This window comes from Sceloporus undulatus, chromosome 1 (genome assembly GCF_019175285.1).
Source record: "Sceloporus undulatus isolate JIND9_A2432 ecotype Alabama chromosome 1, SceUnd_v1.1, whole genome shotgun sequence".
In the NCBI taxonomy this organism is placed as follows: Eukaryota; Metazoa; Chordata; class Lepidosauria; order Squamata; family Phrynosomatidae; genus Sceloporus; species Sceloporus undulatus.
Genome location: NC_056522.1, coordinates 164,643,776 through 164,662,989, shown reverse-complemented (window position 1 = coordinate 164,662,989; position 19,214 = coordinate 164,643,776). Strand labels below are relative to the sequence as shown.

Genomic DNA, 19,214 nt, shown 5'->3' with positions numbered 1-19,214 from the left:
TAATAATAATAATAATAATAATAATAATAATAATAATAATAATAATAATAATAGAATTGTAGTAGCTTCCCCTCCTTGAAACAGCTCTATTGGCTGCTGATCCATTTCTGGGCACAATTCAAAGTAATGGCTATAACCTAAAAAACCTTATATGGTTTAGATCCAGTTTATCGAACCCACAAGACTCCAGGTTGACTCAGCCTATAGGTTAGTAAAATGAGTTTCCAACTTGTTGGGGACAACTGGCGAACACATTGTAAACTGTTTCGAGAGAGCTTAGTTCACTATGAGGTGGTATAGAAATTTAAAGCACTATTGCTATTTGTATTGCTATTACCTGATGGCTGGTATCAACTGATATAAGCCTGCTCATGTTTTATGATCTTCGAGTTCATTTGGTGACAACCTAAGAAAGAGCCTTCTTGATAGCTGCTCCCAGACTGTGGAATTTCCTGCTACAGGAACAACTTTTCCCCACTATGTTTTCTTTTATAACAGTAGGCAAAGACTCCCCTACTTAAAAAGCCCTTAACTTCCCTTAACCTTCAGCCCTTAACTGGTTGGAGTAGAAGGATGTGCACTGGTTGTTCCAGGGTTTGGGGGGGGGGGTTGTATGTAAAATATTTTAATGTATTTTTTATATTACTGTTGTAATTAGATTGATTGTTTAATGTTTTTAAATTTTGAGAGGATCACAGTTTTGTCTATTTTGTTTTGACAAATGGCAATGGCAAACCTCCTCTGAACAAATCTTGTCAAGAAAGCCCCATAATAAGTTCACCTTAGAGTCACCATTAAGTCAGAAATGACTTGAAGGCACACAAGAACTACACTAGTGGAAACAGGATGGTCTGAGGGGAATGACAGTAACATCACAGTCTGTAGTGATTATAAGAAAATCCCGATGCTTAGAACTGACAATACATGGACCACATACATAGGGGAAAGGTCCTGAGGCTAAATCTGGCCCCCCTGCAATCCAAATCCAGTCTTCTGTGATTCCATTCTTGCTTTTCTACACTTTTCATATTCAAAAGTTTTGGAATGCATCTCCTAAGGCTCACTTACTATCAGCAAAAGCTTTAAGTCAATGCCTATTGGAATTTTTGTTCCTATTCTTTAGGCTTTGGCTCAGTGAAGCACTGAACAGCAGCCCTCAAGAATGTCTCTGCAATGGAATTTGTCCCTTTAGCTGAAGGAGACCCCTATCCTTGCACCTCACTACTTACTGTCCATGAAGTGGGACTGAGTAATAGCAACCCATTTTAACACAATAGCCTATTTTCCAGTGATGCATTCAAGTCTTTTACTCCAAGTCTCAAGTCAAGTCTCAAGTCTGGGAGCCAACTTTAACAGAGGAAAAAAAAAGGTTGTGTGTCGGTGGTGACGGTGGTGGAAATTCAATGACTAGAAAATCAAAAGGATGTACACAAAGTTAGAGGATAAGGATAGGCTGGATCCTTCTAAAGGTTTTTTTTTTTTTTTTGCCCCTCTTGGAGCATTAGAATCAGACAAGACTAATAAAAGATTGGTTATATTTAAAGGATAAAGAGTTATTGAATATAAGTGTAAATTTGAGATTTGGCTGGCATGTCTATCTGTTTTATAATAAAGAAAGAGCGAATTGGAGGAAGAATTAATGACCAAAAATCTAAGGGCCCGAATAGACAGGCCAAAATAAAGCTCCTTTGGATCACTTTGGAGGTATGCTGTTTAAATGATGCATGCATCCCAAGAGACCGGAAGCCAAGCCAAAGCCACGCTCCAGTCCTAAGGACTGGAGCGCAACTTTGGCACAGCTTTTGGCTTCTTAAGATGCATGTGTCATTGAAACCGCATACCCCCAAAACGATCCAAAGCAGATTTATTGTGTCCTGTCTGTTCGGGCCCCATGTTATCTAGAGTGTATAAGTGTATTTTGAAAATATTTACAGAAGAAGAAGTTGTAAAGGAAAATATGATCAAATGGTCACAAAATTTTGGTTATGCTTTTGAATTTCAACAATGGGAATTAACGTGGAAAAAGAGATTGTTGCCAGATGGTTAAAAAGAGTTACTACAAGATTTACTTTAAGTGGTATTTGACACCTGATAGAATGTGCAAAATGTATAATAATTGTAGTAATTATTGTTGGAAATGTGGTAAAGAAAAGGGATCGATCTTCCACATGTGGCGGACATGTGAAAGAACGAGAAAATCCCGGAAACAAATATACTTTGAAATTAAGAAAGTCATAAAAATGGATTTGAAATTTTCTCCAGAAGTATTTTTGTTAAATATGTTAGATGAAGCAACTGAGAAAAAGTTTGCTAAAATTTTATTTTATATGTTATCAGTGGCAAGAATAATTCATGCCAAAAAGTGGGAAAATGAAGAGATTCCAGTGATTGAAGACTGGACTTTTAAGCTGTTGGATTTACTTGAAATGGATAAATTGACAAAAGGATTAAGAAACACTAATTCAAACAAGTGCAAAAATAGATTGGGAAAAAATAATAGACTATCTTTGACTGAAATAGAGAAAAATAATAACTCTGGGGGTAGAGACTGATTAAAGTATAATTAATTTGATGAAGATAGGTTAATGGAAAATTTTACATTTAATTAAAGTGAATTCAAGCTTATAAAATAATTCAATGGAATGGAATGATTATAAACATAAAGAAAGGAAAGAAGATTTATTTAGTTTTATTTACAGATAACCGATAAGCTATAAAAGGAAGAAAATAGTTCCCAGCCAGCAATAAGGAAGTAACAAATGGTTGTAGTATGATTGGTGTAATGTAATGTTATAGTATAGTATTTGTTTTGTAGGATTAAGTGTATTGTTATGATTATGTTTATATGTGTATGGAATTGAATTTGTATGGCATGTTATGTATATATTAAAATTAATAAAAACTATTGGGGGAAAAAGAATCAGAAAGACTGATTCTGAAAGGGTGTATTTGTTTCGGGGAAGGGGAAAGGATAGCAAATGCGTTAGGCAATGAGTTGCTTAAGGATGATCCCTCCAAAGCAAGTTTTAGAGACACCTCTGATATGTAGCAGAGACAGACTGCTGACCTCAAGAAGCCCATTGCCTAACACATTTGCTGTCCTTTCCCCCTCTGAGAAACAAATGTGTGTTCAGCTCTGAGGGCAATACTCATCTCCTGTTGCTCCTAGGAAAATATCTTCAGAAGGATCTAACCTATCCTCCTGTTCGCAGTCAAGACAGGCTACCAAGTAGACTTCTATGTCGGCTTCCAAACCCAGGAACATCAAGTTGGTAACTAAACAAAATACAAGTTGCAAGTCGAGTCAAGTCAAGTCACTGCATCATTTATGTGGAGTTGAGTCCAACTTGACTCCAAGTCAGTCGACTCAAGTCTACATCACTGTTATTTTCCAGCTTGATTCTCTACTGGGGGATCATGTAGTAGCATTTTGAATGGAGGAAATTCCTCTGCAGCCTTTCTGTTCAGTTTTCTCCCCTGAAAGTTAGAATTTCATGCTAGTTTTCCAAGGAGGAAAGTCTAGGAACCCACAGCTGACAACATTAAAAACATTGTCGTTGGGGAAGAAATGAGAAATGTCTTATTAAGATTGCCATCTTGTTTTAAAATGAAAGCTGAGATCAGGAAAAAAGCTGTTCAGCATCACGAAGATGAATTATACCAAATGAATTCAATATAATAAATTAGTTGAAGTCCTCCAGAGAACGGTATGAAGCAATGTAAAATACTATAGAAAACCTCTTTCTGAAAGTAGATGAAACTATTCATTATCTTCCAATACAAACCTCATACACCTGAGACCAAATGGAATATAAAATGAAGGCATTTAGAAAGCAATAGCTCTGGATTAGGGAAAAATCAAGACTTTTGTTTTTGTCTCAACTTGGTTTGAGTTCATATTCAAGTAGTAAGGAATCATTCCCTGGAATCAGGTAAATATTCCCATTAGTCACTTTTCTGGCTGAGATACACTTATAACTTGTTGGATCTAAGGACAGTGAACTCTTTAACACTACCTCCCTAAATATATTTACTTTCACTACAATCCTTGCTTTTCGTAGGATCAGGATGCAAGAATCGATTAGCAGAGATATGTAGCTGGATGAGGAATACTTCACTTTTTAAAGTAGGCCATTGAGGCCTAAAAATGCTATCTACAGATGGTTCAATAACCTCTCAACAGCTCTTTTTGTTTCCCATGTTATTTCTCAAGGGCTTCAACATTTCACTTTGTGTGCCACTTGGTGCCAATGTGAAACGCCTCAGAGAAATTTTATTAGATTTCGCAAAAGCCCCATTTCTTGTTTTGATGGTAGATGGAATTAGTAGCAACTTTATTTGCTATTCAAAGCAGGCAAGGCATTGAATACCTGTCAATACCTACCAAGAATGGTATCTAGTAAATAGCGTGGTGGATTATGCTTACATTAGGAGCACTGGACTAGTAAATCCATCTAGATTCCTTCAGCACCAATCGTGGTTCGAACAGCAGTTGGATATCATTTTCCTGGGGTAAAATGAGGAGCCACTTCTAGTTCAGACATTGGGCAGCTGGTACTTTGCACTTTGGTCCAACCCTTTGCAGAAATACATATGCTGTGGTTCAAAAACAGCAGCATCTAGATTGTCATTCTCTATTGCTTACTCTTGTTTGAGCTTCCAGAAAAATTGCAAGATCTAAGGAGAACTAATAGATCCCTAACTACTCCTTTAAGGCAGGTTGTATAGTTTAAGACTGATCATATCATCCTAGAAAGCAGGATATGAAATTTATGGGAGTGTTGTTAACTGAGCTTCCTTCTTTGTTGCTGTAAAGTATATTTTATGTATGGCATTATCCAGAACACAGAAAAGCCTCGGATGCATTGATTCTTTCATGCTGCCTTTATAGTTAGCCAATTAACAGTAATACTAATGCAGCACACCTTAGATACTGTATTCTTATTAAATTCAGACAAATGGCTTCTTACAAGGTTTATTCAATAAATGACCACTCAGAAGGTTTGGGTCTAGGTCATTTGTGGAAACCAACCAATCGAAAACTTTCTATGTAAGTGCCCAAGCTGACCCCCCAAACAAATCCCAAGGGTCGAAAAATGTGATGGTTTATATGTTCTCTATGAAAGACCTGTGATATTGCTTGAGCTGAGCTAGCCTTGACCTATTCAGTGTATGGATGGGAGTTTCATGAATGGGGCATTGTGAAGTAGGATCAAGTCAGGAAAAGAGTAAAAAAACGTGGCCCATAAGATGCTCTTCTGTAGTTCAGTGTCTACTGTTACCTCATTGTCATGTATTCCAGTTTACAAGGATCTTCATGAGCATATTTTAGTTTAACTGCAATGCTGTAATAGCCATACACAGTCCCAGGTGAAAGGAAGAGATGTTTGTGTGCAATATTTTTAACAGCTAAGTAATTCCACTATTCATCAGCCCTGTTCACCTCTCCCAGATGAAGAAAATCAGTCTTCACTAAAGGTGAAACAAGAAAGAAAAAGAATGGGGTGGGTTTCACTCAAGCTACTTTGAAGTTGTAGTAAGGCATGAAATTGGTTATTGTTGTTGCTGAAGGACTGTCACAGCATTATAGTATTATCCCTATATTGGAGATGCCTCAGAGAGAAAGGCTAGCTTAAAACCACTTTGGGAAGTGGGAGCTGAGGTTAGATTTAAGGCAATGGCTTCCAGATTCGTAGCTCATTCTCTTGGCCATTTCATTCCACTAATTCCCAGTTTCATCTGCCATCAAAAAAATCTGAGAAACCCTTGAACATGTTTTCATTAGTAGGCTATTCCTTGCACAAGCTCCTCATGCAAAATGGCTCCTTCCCTATACAACACTGATGACTGGTGTTTTGCCATCTTCATTTGCATAAGAGAAGATGGTTTGATATGGAGTAATTAGTGGCACCACATAGCAAGCCCCTTCATATGAACAAAGTGCCATGTGGACAACCTCCAAACAGCTGTATTTTCCTGGGATGGTGATAATACATGAGTATCAGGAAATCAGGAAATTCAAGTCTTCCTGACAATGTCTTCATAGCACTGTTGCTAACAATTTAGTCCAGACAGATTGCTTGGATTAGAGGTATTTTATGCTTTAACAGATCCTTCAAGCTCTATCTACCAGACTAGAGTAGCAAAGCGAAAGGATTTCTTGCATAATCCACACTATCAGAAGATAGTGAGTCTCCTATAGATGTAACAAACCATCTGGTGAACTTGAAGAGGGGAAAAAGTTCAATGTCAGCAACATTTTGAAGGAGATACAGACCGAACTCCATCCATACATGTCAACACTCCTGACTATTCCATGGTATGCACTCAGGAAACATAAGGCCTGAGATCCAGCAAAGTTTAACATATTTAAAGCCTGTTAGTCCTAATAAAACACATTGAATTCCCAAAATTAATGGATAATTTTGTTAGCCTCCTTGAAATCTTTTGAGAAAAGGCGGGACAAAAATGTTTTAAATAAATGGGGTTCGTAAAATACTTTGGCTTGGTTGGGTTATACCCACAATGTGTGAACCAGGCAGCAGTGGATATTTTTTAAACACAATTCTTGTGACTGGAGGAGCGCTTGTCACACTGTCATCATGACTGTTTGGGAATGGTGAGTATGAATGTCTGGGTGCATGTAAGTGCATACACATTGGGGAATGTGGCCATTTACATGTGGGGGGAAAAGCAGAGTTCGTGAATGAACTAGATCTCACTGTAAGTGTAATCGAACTTCACTGCAATAACAGGTTTTTGAAAATTGTAAAGGAATAAGGGATGGAGAAAACTGATGGAGATGATTCGGATTCAGTTCAAACCCCAGGAACAGAATAGTGCTCAGAAGGCCCAGGCCCCTATGGTTATGTGACTCTAAGTGGCATATTATTTTTATATTGACATTCATAGCAGGTGATCTTTGAGGTCCAGATGGAAATAAGGTCTGTCTGTGATCCTGGAGAACTGTGGACAGGGTTGACTCTACATGGCCTACTGCCTTCGTATGAACAAAGTGATTCCTCCCCCTCCTCCCAATAGGGTACACTTATGGGCTTATTGGGGCTTATCAATGCTTAGGGTTAAATGTATGCAAAGATTTGCTTTACCATCAATGGACCAAAACTACTCAACTGGCTGAAAGGGAACAGGTCCTATGATTTGTCAGGCTGGGTAGACTGATTTCAATCACAGAAGCTAACTTAACTTTCATAAAATCCCTTTTTGTAGTGGAAATATATTCCTGCAATATACTGGAAATACTGGAATGATATTAGGGTCAGCAATGAAGCACCTATTCCTGTAGAACAAATATCGAACATGATTTGGTTTGTATTGTTTCCACTAGTATTTGTTGTTAGAAAGTATTTCCTATTTATTTATTTATTTATTTAGAGTATTTATACCCCACCCTTTTGCCCTAAAGGCTCTCAGAGTGGCTTACAATTATTATTGTCTTTAATTAGACAGTTCATATCTATAGATCTGGAACCCTACAATCATGAGTCTATCATGAATGCACTCATATGACTACAACTGCACATCTAAAAAATAGTATAAAGACTATATTTCTAGGGTAGCCTGTACAATTCAGCCCATAGACTGTAAAGCTTTCTGAGGATATCCTTACCAAGATGGTCAAAGAGTTTGAGTGCTTTAGGAAAGCAGAGGAACACCATCTTTTTTTGGGACCAATGCATGACTTTGGCCTGTTACAGACAGGCCAAAATGAAGCTGCTTCGAGTCACTTTGGAGGTATGGTATTTCAATGATGCATGAATCCTAAGAGTCTGGAAGCTTCACCAAAGCTGCACTCCAGTCCTTAGGACTGGAGCGTGGCTTTGGTGCGGCCTTTGGACTCTTAGGACGCATGTATCATTGAAATACCATATCTCCAAAGTGACTCGAAGCAGCTTCATTTTGGCTGTCTGTAACAGGCCTCTGTTGCATAGCCTTGCAAATCATACAGTCCAAAAGTATAATTTCATGTGACATGTACTTGATTGAAATCAAACATACCACTGGTAGAAAATACAGAATTTAGCAAGACTGGATGAAAATTGATAGTCTGACTTGTTTCTAGTTCCCTTCTGTTAATATATCCTGCATGCTTTGTGATTATATATTTTGGGTCTCCATATTTTCATATCTTGAGCCTGGCATGTTCTTAAGAGGTCACTATAACCATTGGAACATCAGGTGACTTTTCCATGGGAAGGAATGGAGACTCAAAGACAGGTGGAAGGACCCAGATAATACTGAGACAAAAGCTAAATGGGTTTGCTGATCACTTCTATCTCCCCATCAAGCTCTCTACATATCTTTTTCTACCAAGAGACAAAGAAGGTCTCAGTGCACCAAGGCAGTAAGCCAACGCTTCCTAACTATCCCTTGACATGTTCCCAGCCAACATCCTTATCAATATACCCTGGGGTTGTTCTAATCTAATCATTGTTTTTTTGTAGTCTTGAGGTTAAAGCCATCAACTGGTCTGGAATCCCATTGTCAATTCCTGGGAAGACCATCAGGTCTTTGTTACATTATAGCATATTCCCTGAGGATAGGTTCCCAGATATAAATATCAGTTCCAACACTAGCCGCCGTACCCAAAGTTGATCCTTAGTCTGTGCTCTGTGTATTAACTGTGTTGCCCTCAAAACCTGGGCTAAGCCACATCCCACTTTCTGTGGTCATCTCTCCAGGACAGGTAAATATCACCCCTTTGCACCTCTAAAACTTCACTGTCCATTTTCCATACTTCCATTTTGGTTAGCTCTGAGTGCTGTGCCCGTCTGAATTACTCTTGTATGTTTGGTTGCAGCCTCATGTATTTCTGAATAAAAACCTTCTTAATTCACCTAAACTTGGAGCCTTCCTCAGTTAGTACTGGTACACACATGTGGAAAGGATCCTCAAGTTACCCAGCCTCTCATAAGCTTCCTTGTGCAAAACTAATTCCCCAGGTTTTTAAGAGAAGTTGTGGGGACACCCGAGTCCCCCCACTTTTCCTTGGGTAACACTTCCTTTATTTTCCCCCTTGATGATGATAATACAGTCAGCCCTCCATATCCACGTTTTTTAAAATCCATGTATCCAAGCATCCACGGTTTGAATTTTTAAAAGATATACAAAATAAATAAAGCAAACCTTGATTTTGCCATTTTATACAAGTGGCACCATCTTACTGGGACTTGAGTATCCATGGATTTTGGTATCCACAGAGTGTACTGGAACCAAACCCCAGTGGATACAAAGGGCCTACTGTATGGCAATTTGTTTGGATCATCACAGAGTTACAGAATATAGTCATATATTTTCCCAGTATGTTACAGACAACAGGTTAATGAATCTGGGGAAAACTCTGTCCAAGAAGTGATTGGTGTAGCATCTGGTATAGTGTATATATATGTGAATATATATGGTCTATCAATCAGTCAATCAATTTGAAGTGGTCTTACCTTAAATTCCTCCAAGATTTTATAACTTTTCCCATGGTATTCACAAAAGTTCTTCACTTCTTTGCATTCTGGACAACATCCATTGTGTTCCACTTTAGTACACTTTGGGTGGATTTTGGGGCATTCAGGTTGGTCACAAACAGGCCCATCCTCAGTACAGACACATGGACAATTGGAATGCCCTGGAAAAAACCGCTCTCCCAGTTTGTATACAAAACCACTGTCATCCACACAGCCTTTCCCCCGATAGTCATCAAAGATCAGGTTATTATCATTATTTGAGATCTGTTCGCCGTCATCAGCAGGGTAGTCTTCATGGTTGAAGGCAGCTGGAGTAACCAAACCAGGAATTAGCAACAGTAATATGCAGACTTCATGAAGAGCCATCCCACTCCTCAGTGTCTGCGTATGGTCCTAATATCAGATATACACGGATGCTTCCATGGAGAGGCCAGGGTGGTGAGCTGAAAACAAATATTTTAAACAGGAACAACTTGAAACATATATATATTATAGGGCTTCTATTATATACCAAACATGTACTAATTAGAAATCTTGTCTTTCTACCAGTTTTGAAAGGAATAAAATGAAACCAGTTCATCATCAACTCTTGTGCACAATACTGAAAAAGCCAAAGGGAGAATGTACACACAACTTGGACATTCTCTATAGAAGAGTTTGCTTGGAACTGGTGAACTGGGATAGCAAGCACAATGTGTGCCTCAATGGTAGAGTTTGACAGTTCATGTGAACACTTTTCACTAGCTGAATGCAATGGTTTAAAGGAGTGCAAGATGGGTCCGCATGCCTTCAGTTTTTCTCCAGAAGATGCACATATTATCCTAACAAGAAAATTATAAATGAATGTCAATGCAAATTGGATTGGACAACATGCCTGTTAGCCAGATAAGGTTAGAATTGATGCCTTTTGACATTAGTCAGCTTCTATGTGTTGAACACATTAGACAAGGCATGCATGCATACATTCAGCTGTTGAATGTGAATTATGTTATACATACAGACACAAGGAACTCCTTGTTTATAGTTGAACTGACATGTATGTTTGTTTACTCATTCCTATGGGTGGGTCTTTACTAAATTGCTGAGAGGATGAATCACATATGAACTGAGCCTTTAAAGAATGGGATTTAGACCAAATTACCATAATCATTCCTACCTAATTGTAGCTTACAAGCCAATACTAACTCCAACCCATCTCAAATGGTTAACTAAAACCAAGATGGACGTATGTCAGGTGCTTTAATGAAAAACAAGAGCTTAAGAAAAAAGGGAGAAAACCCTCTGAAATGTAACTACATTTATACTTCCAATAGGAAGAAAAGGCTGCACTGTTTCTGGCCCTAGTTGTGCAAAAATTACTCCTGTTGCAGTATTATAATGGAAAGCCATGTTTAAATGTCTATTGTACTCTATTATTAATAATACTTCATGTTGGATTTTTTTTTCTAGGAAGAAGACCTCATTGTATTCTCTACAGGTTTGACACCATGGTGGTATCCATATGTATGAGGATTAAGTGTTGGTTGCACCAGAGTGGCTACGTTCATGCTTAAGTTTCCTATATAATTATCAATTTGGTTTGCACTTTCCTTGCCCTGTCTTACTAAGACAGCTGATGACAGTCTAAAATAAATAAATGCAAAAGCACAGGCAGCATATACAATACCAATCCAAGATCTTCACAAAATGGTTTCAAAAGGCCAGGCCAAGTGAGTACCCGACATGACTCCACAAAGGCATAGAGGACCCAAGGCATTCAGAAAGGAAAGAGTTCACACAATTGTCTGATGTTAAAATAAAGGAGAACCTTGGTTTTCCCTCAGATGCTACTTCTATTTTCCTGCTTTACTATTGGCTGCAGTCAGTTCTCTCTCACTTTCATCCAAATGTACAGCCTTTCTTTTCTACTACTCCTCTAACCCAAGCCCTGAAGAGAAACAAGGTGGCATGGACAGTTTTCTTCCCTTTTATGAAACTGATCAGGAAACAGGTATTCTAAACACATTTGTAATGAGGACATTCTAGGAGTGAGAAACATTTCTGTTTACTGAATATGGTGCCCTGAGCAAAATATTAATCACCTTACCTCTTTTGTATATCTTGCTCTCTGGGACCAACTGTCTAACAGTGGTCTGTGTTAAATTATTGTGGGGATATCCAGAATTTTCATAGCACGCACACATGATTTATATGCACACATGTATACAAGTTTATAAAGTCAAAGTAAAATAATAATAATAATAATAATAATAATAATGCCAAACAAGAATGACTCAGGGAAAAGGCATCTTGCAGAACAACCTAAATGATCCTGTTGACAAAGCAGTTTTTTCAGTGATGAGAAGGAGGGGAGATGGAGAAAGACAGAGAGAGAGAAAGAGGGAGGGAAAGAAGGAGAAAGACGGGAGGTTTCACAACCCTGCTCAGAATATTTCATTACTTGACACTGAGGATATACCTTTACCATAGGGCACATTCTATCCTGGGGAAAAGAGTATTTGTTCCAGTCATGCTGTTGTCTATGTCTCTGTGCTGCAAATTCATTTGCCCTGCCTTTCAGATCCTAACAGGGAGTCGCTAGCATGCTACAGGTAGGCTTCAGTCTGCCATGCTCAAAGCTGTGGAAACTTTAGAAAACAATCAAATTGCAAAGAAGTTATTCCTAATGGGGACCAACCAAACCACTTAACAAAAATCAGGTTTTGTAGTTACAACGAAAACAGACTTCACAAAGGATTCAAATGGGCAAACACACTTTCTAACAGGGTTTGATCAGCCTAGGTTTTATTGCAACAACTACCTCAGCCTACATCTTGACAGAGAGAAGAGAAATGGGAAGGCATCAAGATCTATGCCATAGGTTAAAAACCCAAACAAGTAAGCAAGCTCTGGGAAGCTAGCAACACACCACTAAAGTTCATTTTGTTATTTGTTGTCAATTTCTTTTTAAAAAAATAAATGAAATGAAATCTCTTTCTAAGCTACTCCAAAGCTTTTGAGAACTCTACATTGCCACCCCTTTGAGAAAAAAACATCTATACTCACCTACTCAGGATGAAAGCTGGAAAGGGTCACAAGCCACCATTGGGGGGGTGGGGGGATCCTTCATCGATGTATCAGAAACAGCAATTTATCTCAATTACATTTTCAAGAGCCAGTCCTGGAAAATCTCTTTCCCCAAAGCCTCCCATTCCACCAAAGCAATCCAGCCGACGCACCACAAAACCTAGGCTTTCACCCTGTTCTGGGATTCAAAGCCAGTCACCATAGAGGGCTCTAGAGTTGAGGCTGCTTTGTATCAAACCACACTCCAAAAACATGCCCATTGTGGCCAGCTTCTTCTTTTATCTCCTTAGATCCCTTGGTTGCAAGCTTCAGTTCCACTCCAATGATAACAATAATAATAATAAAAAAATAAAAATGAAACAAAAAAATGCCCCCATTGGAGCACTACCCTGGGTATATCTGCACCAAGGCATGCAAGGGTGGAGAATACGCTATGCTTCCAATTCCAGGAACGGCAACAGCATGCTGGAGCTCAGAGCCAATCCAGGCAGGAATGCAGTCAGCAGCAGCAGCACCATCCTGGCGTTCTGCTTTTTTCCAGAGGCTCTCCCCCAAACAGCAAGTGCTGGGATTGATCTCAAGCAAGGCAGCAACTTTGGGCAAGATTCAGCACCTTGGAGAGCAGCCTCTGGGCAGCTGATCCTCCGGCGCGCCTTCTGCCAGGCAGCTGAGCATCTTCAGCACCACGGACAGCAGCCAGCCCTTTGCATCCTTTTGCAGGCGGAACGTGATGGCTCCTCTGGGCGAAGGAAAGCAAGTCTTGGGCATCTACTCAGTGGCACCACACTGGACCCCTTCCTTAGGCAGGAGGTATTTCCCCCCCTACTTCTTAAAACACTCTAAAATAGACTAAAAGTGTATTCTGAAATATACTCTACAGCTAGATTTTTTTTAAAATACAGAGCAAGAAAGGTGTGTAGGGAGGGAGGAGACACATCTGTCAGTTTCAAGATCTTAGACCAGACTGCAGGGCTAGCTTCCAGGAAGTGGCAGTGGGTAGGTGGAAGCTCTCTGCAGCTTACTGAAGGATGAGATAAAGGGTACACTGCCAAGGCATTGGTCTGAACCTTGTCCGTTCTTGCCTTGCTGTCATCCAAGATCATTTCTTTTTTGGGAAGAATTACCAAGTGGAGTGTGTGTGTCTGGGATCTATCTATCTATCTATCTGGATGTTAAAGCACATGATGTAGATCTCTTCCAAGGCTGTAATAAGTGAAAGATATCACTGTTCTGTTGTGGCTTTGGCTGTAGTGCCTTGAGGGGGGGAAAGGGAGGGAGGGGAAGGAAAAAAATTTCTCCTGCAATTCATCTTCTCTGTCATTAGGCGTCATTGTAAAGCCATTTCTCTCTATGGAAATGCCAAATGATAGCTTTTTAAAATGCATTCCTTGTAAACAAATAAACATGCAGAAAGGCGAAAAGGCAGTTGAAATAGAAATATATATTTTAATCAAACTGAGATACAGAAACTTGGGATTCCATGCTGTTGCTTTACTTCAGAATGAAACGGTGAATGCGTCTGAAGCCAGCTCCAGTGCTGGGAGGTGGCCTGAGAATTTCTCTGGGATGAGACCAAAGAGTCGGCAAGTGTCTCAGTTCCAAATTCTAACAGTGCCATCGGAGCCACCCGAAAGCAGATGCTCCGCTTTGTGGTCAAACGTGACACTCTGAACTTCATCTTCGTGGCCCAACAAGCTGGAAAGCTGCCCCGACTTGAGTTCTAACGTCTTAACAGTTCCATCATTGCTTGCAAGAGCTACAATGCGACCTGTAATGTAAAGCAATCTGATCAGAGGTCTAGGAGACACAGGGGCAACTTTTGGCACCGTCACAACACAAGGTGTGGATTCTAACATTCAGTTTATTCATTTCCTGCACAGACTCATGACTGCAGATCATTATTCACTTTCACAATGATAAAAAGATGAGCAAATCAATATTAGAAAGAGATTAGATTTCAGAGCCATTAAATGAATCTTAGGATTTCACACTGCCATTCAGGTAAAGCACTGTGAGAACTATTAGTTAATGTAAGATTGACATATTTTTACCCCAGACTTCATTCTGTGCTAAGGATGTAAATATGAACTACAAATGGAGCAAAAACAGAGTTTAAATTAACTATGCAAATCAGTATGTTTTGTTTTGTACATAGCTCTTCAGCAGGTTGCTTTGTATGGCAAAAAACATACATTTTTGTAGAATGTTATTTTTTTAAATCATAGACTTATGTATAAAAAACTTGAGTTGAAAGGGAACATAAATGCAGCCCATGAGAGCATACCCATTTGCTATGCATACTAGGCAAATTCTGGCCTGTTTCCTGAAATCCCTGTTCCCTCCCCATCCTCCACAGCAAGTTAAACAGAGTTGGCAGTTTAGAGTTTCCCCCTCAATTGAAGGAATCATGTTTGCACTACAACACATACAAAGATTTGGAACAGGGAGAACACTGCATTTCAGATGCGTCTCGGTGGATATACACTGTATAAATTGCTATATGAAACATATGCGACTCCAGATCCACTAGAAGGACTATGGGTTTATTTGTAACTGAAAAAGAGAGAGCAAGGGCAAAAGAGAAGGTTTCAGGGGTGCTGAAATAGAGTTCTACTCTCCCTAGAAACCAAAATGACCAGACTGAGGACACTGTACTTTGGCCATATCATGAGATAACGTGACCAAAAGACGATAGTTCACAATGGTAGAGTTTGACAATAAGAAAAGAGAAAGACAGATGGACAACCAAAGAAGCCAAGGCCCTGAGTCTGCAAGAACTGACCAGGGTTGTTGATGATCAAGGGTTCATGGAGGCCTCTTATTCAGAGGGTTATTCAAGCCAAAGCTGACTTGATGGCAGCTAACAACAAAGAGGTGTCTGTCCATGGAGATGTATGAAATTATTTTCTCACTGATGGAACTGGAAAGACCCTGGTCTCACAAAGGAATAGTAAGAAGGAAAAAGCTATTGATACAATTCCCATGATTGTGGGTGGAATGTAAATGGTTTTGTTCAGTTCACCTTGGAGCCATGCTATTCCATTTCTATGTAACGATTTACATAGGACATTTCTACATCACTTCCCATTAGAAAGAAAAACAGAGCAGTTTTTTAAAAAAAGGGTATATATGACTTTTATACAATCAATTTATTAAAAGTAATAGAATAATAATAATAATAATAATAATAATAATAATAATAACAACAACAACACATTAACAATCAGGAAAATGACTGGAAAAAGACCTGGGCAAATAAGACTTTGGCTGAAGATAGAAACACCTCAAACCAGGAGCCTAACCTAGTGGGTGCTGAAACACCTCACACCACAACTATTTCTCAATATGCCTTAGTATGCTAAGAAAGCCCATAAAGATCAGAATGGAAGAATGCTATGTCTTTGACAAGTGGCTCCTAAACTATATATGGGCTTACTAAACCAAAATCAATACACAGGACCTGGTTCATCACAGGCATATCTTCTGTGTGGCTTCCAGTGAAGGTTATGCATCAGAAGAACCAAAGCTGATTTTGTTCTAAAGTCTGAAGCTAAGTTTGGCCAAAACCCAGAATGAAATGGATTAGAGCAGTGGTTCTCAACCTTTGGGCCTCCAGATGTTTTGGACTTCAATTCGCAGATGTCCCAGTGAGTATGCTCATTGTACAGGAATTCTGGGAATTGTAGTCTCAAAAAATCTAGAGGACCAAAGGTTGAGAACCACTGGGTTAGAGGATCTTGGTACTCCCTCCATTTCTGCACTTGGCCCCAAAGGGTATATGGGAAATTGGGTCCTGTGAGGGCTCCAGAGCAGTATTTATTTTTGGGCGGGACTAATCACTCAATCTTTAAAGATAGTTAGCACCACACCTTACACAGAGATGCACAGATCATTTTCTAGACTCCCTGACACCTTGCCATTCGTTTTTGTAAGCCATGCTGCTGCAAATGTGCTGTTTATATCCTGAAGCTGCTTCAACTGACTCACAGAATCATAGCATTGGAAGAGACTACAAGGACCATCCAGTCCAACCACCTGCCATGTAAGAACTCACAGTCATCCATCTGAAAGTGATCCTGCACTATTGGTTAAGTCTGGAATTCCATTAAGGCTTATCACTGCACTGGAATTTAAATCATGGCCTAGGAAATTATCCTGCTTGTGGATTAAGATAGGAATGGCTATGGAAACCCATTGGGTGACCTTGGACAAGTCACACACACTCAGCCCAAGGAAACCACATGATAGGTTTGTCTTAGGGTTGTTATAAGTCAGGAAGGAGGAGCCCTGCTGGCACAGTGGTTAAATTTCTGTACTGCAGGCATTCACAGCCTCAAGGTTATGAGTTCTCTCCCAGGGCTCTAGGATCGACTCAGCCTGGCATCCTTCCATAGATTGCCAAAATGAGTACCCAGCTTGTTGGGGGCAAATAGCTTACACACTGTAAAATGCTTAGGGAGTACTTAAGTGCACTGATAAGCGGTATAAATGTACTTGCTGTTGCTATTGGGAACGATTTACTTTATGACTCTACAATGATTTCTGTACCTTAGGCCAGGGGTAGGCAATCTTTTTGAGCCAGGGGCCGGGTTGCTGTCCCTCAGACAACTGGGGGGCTGAAGCCAAATAAATAAATAAATAAATAATTTAAAAAAAATTAAATATATAAATAAACCAGGACAAATGTAGGACAAAATGTTCAAATGGAAGACACTTTTTTTTTAAAAAAATGGAGGACACATGAAAAAATTTGCTGATTTTTTAAAAAATGTTAATATAAATGCATGTTTCTGAGGCTTCTATAGACAATTGCCCCCCAAAGGCCCCGGCGGCAATCGGCGGCAGGACTGGGCTGGGGCCGGTCCCAAGGCCTTGCCGGGCCACATCCGGCCCGCGGGCTGCAGGTTGCCTACCCCTGCCTTAAGCCATCCAAATTTGGAATGTCCCCCTGCCAACAAAGATCAGAAAGCTGGTGCTGAATCCATTTTAAAGGTGAAAACTAAAATTGTTCATGGACTAAATACCAACTAGACTGAGATCCATGAGTGAATGGAATTTACATTTGTATTGATTTACCAAGTTGCCATCCCGTCTCCTCTAATATGTATTATTATATATTCATTTTTATTCAGCTTTCCCTCCCAAAATTGAGAAATCGGAGTGGCTAACAAAAACCAAACCAAACACAGATAAAAGCAAATACGAAGACAGGAGTAAATGGATACAAAATGTTTATCTTAATATATATCTTGATTAATACATTGCAGCTTCTTGAGATTTCAGATCTGTAAATTCAATATAAATATACATTTATTCCAGACTTTAGTTGTCTAGTTGCTTCCACCTTAAGAGTTCTATTGCTGTTAAAGTAATCTTTAAAAACAAACAAACATGCAAACACACTATTAGATGGTATATTTGGTGAAGAAGGTATAGTCTAGAAATTGGTAAAATAAATAGAGAAAATAAATAATTAACATTAGAAGACAAATTTGCAAGGGAAGGACTAACACTCTGTACACCTTGCTGTGAATGAAAACATTTCTCTAGACCGAATCATGGCAGCAGAATCCCTGGTAGGAGAAAGTAGCACACAGACATGAAGGTTTCAGAGACCAGTAGAAAGTGCGTGATTTGCTGTTTGTTTTTCTTCAGCCCAGTAGAAATTCCCACCATGAATGAGAACCACGCTAATTTTTATTTAGTTCATTTTATTCCTTTCCTGTGATAACCTCAAAGTCATGCTGAACTCCTTTTGCCCTGAACCTGTGAAACAAGCAAGTCAATCCCACATTGATTCTAGAGAAATCTTCAAATATTCCTACAACTACTAGATTTCTTGGTTCTACTAAGCACTGTGCTCCAAGGAAGTCAACTGTTGGTTCTTTAATTGTCATTCGGATATATGAATAATTTATATTAAGTGAATTCTGGGTTATTTTCTGACCGCATGAGAAGTCCTATATCTTTCATTGTAGCAGAAATAATGGGACCGGAGACCTCAGAATTAGGGAAACAAATTTCTTTACAGCAGAAGTGGGTCCAGCAAGAAATGACTTTCCAAAGTTGCCAAGCCCTGAACTCAGTTACTGAGGCGGGGTACAAACCGCCGCTTTGCGGCGCTTCCTCGCCGCCGCCATTTGCTCCGCGAGGGATCCGCAGCATCCAAACCGTGCGGCTCCTGCGCGGAGCAAAAAAGAAGCTCCATTTCGGAGCTTCTTTCTGCGGCGCACGGATGACGTAGCGAAGCGCCAAGGGCGCATTCGCTACGTCATTAGCGCCGTGACACGTCTGGATGCTATGCGTCCAGTACGTAAAGATGGCGCCGGCCATGTAGAAGGGCCGGCGCCATCTTGTACGTATTGTATACGTAACTAGGGTTAGGGGGGTGCGGAAGCACCGCCCCTTCCTAACCCTAGTACGTATACAATACGTACTATATGGCGGTGTGTATCCCACCTGAAGATCTTTTATAAGGTTTCACATATTCAAAAAGCAGTTCTCTCCCCCCTCCTCCTTGGTTAGCTAGTTTCACAATGCTCAGCACTTCTCGCATGAGCAAGAAGTGTTTACAGTACAGGAAATGTATATAGAACAGAAAAAATGTGTGAACACTGTCCCTAGTGTGAAACATCACATGAGCCTAAAGAAAGATAGGCAGAAAAGGAA

The 19,214-nt window shown here is 39.7% G+C and overlaps 2 protein-coding genes across 3 annotated transcripts in view; both read right to left on the bottom strand.

Annotated features, from left to right (window-relative positions):
- Positions 1-9,849, bottom strand: part of VWC2L (von Willebrand factor C domain containing 2 like) — a 78,450-nt gene extending 68,601 nt beyond the window's left edge. Inside the window, exon 1 of the mRNA XM_042446656.1 lies at positions 9,459-9,849. Coding sequence (XP_042302590.1) covers positions 9,459-9,845 — 387 coding nt within the window. The 5' untranslated portion in view covers positions 9,846-9,849. The remainder of the gene's footprint in view (positions 1-9,458) is intronic.
- A 4,123-nt stretch (positions 9,850-13,972) lies between these two features.
- SPAG16 (sperm associated antigen 16) overlaps positions 13,973-19,214 on the bottom strand; it is a 510,294-nt gene continuing 505,052 nt past the window's right edge. For both annotated transcript variants that reach the window (XM_042446654.1, XM_042446655.1), the window contains one exon: positions 13,973-14,313. In XM_042446654.1, the coding sequence (XP_042302588.1) occupies positions 14,138-14,313 (176 nt within the window). In that variant the 3' untranslated portion in view covers positions 13,973-14,137. The remainder of the gene's footprint in view (positions 14,314-19,214) is intronic.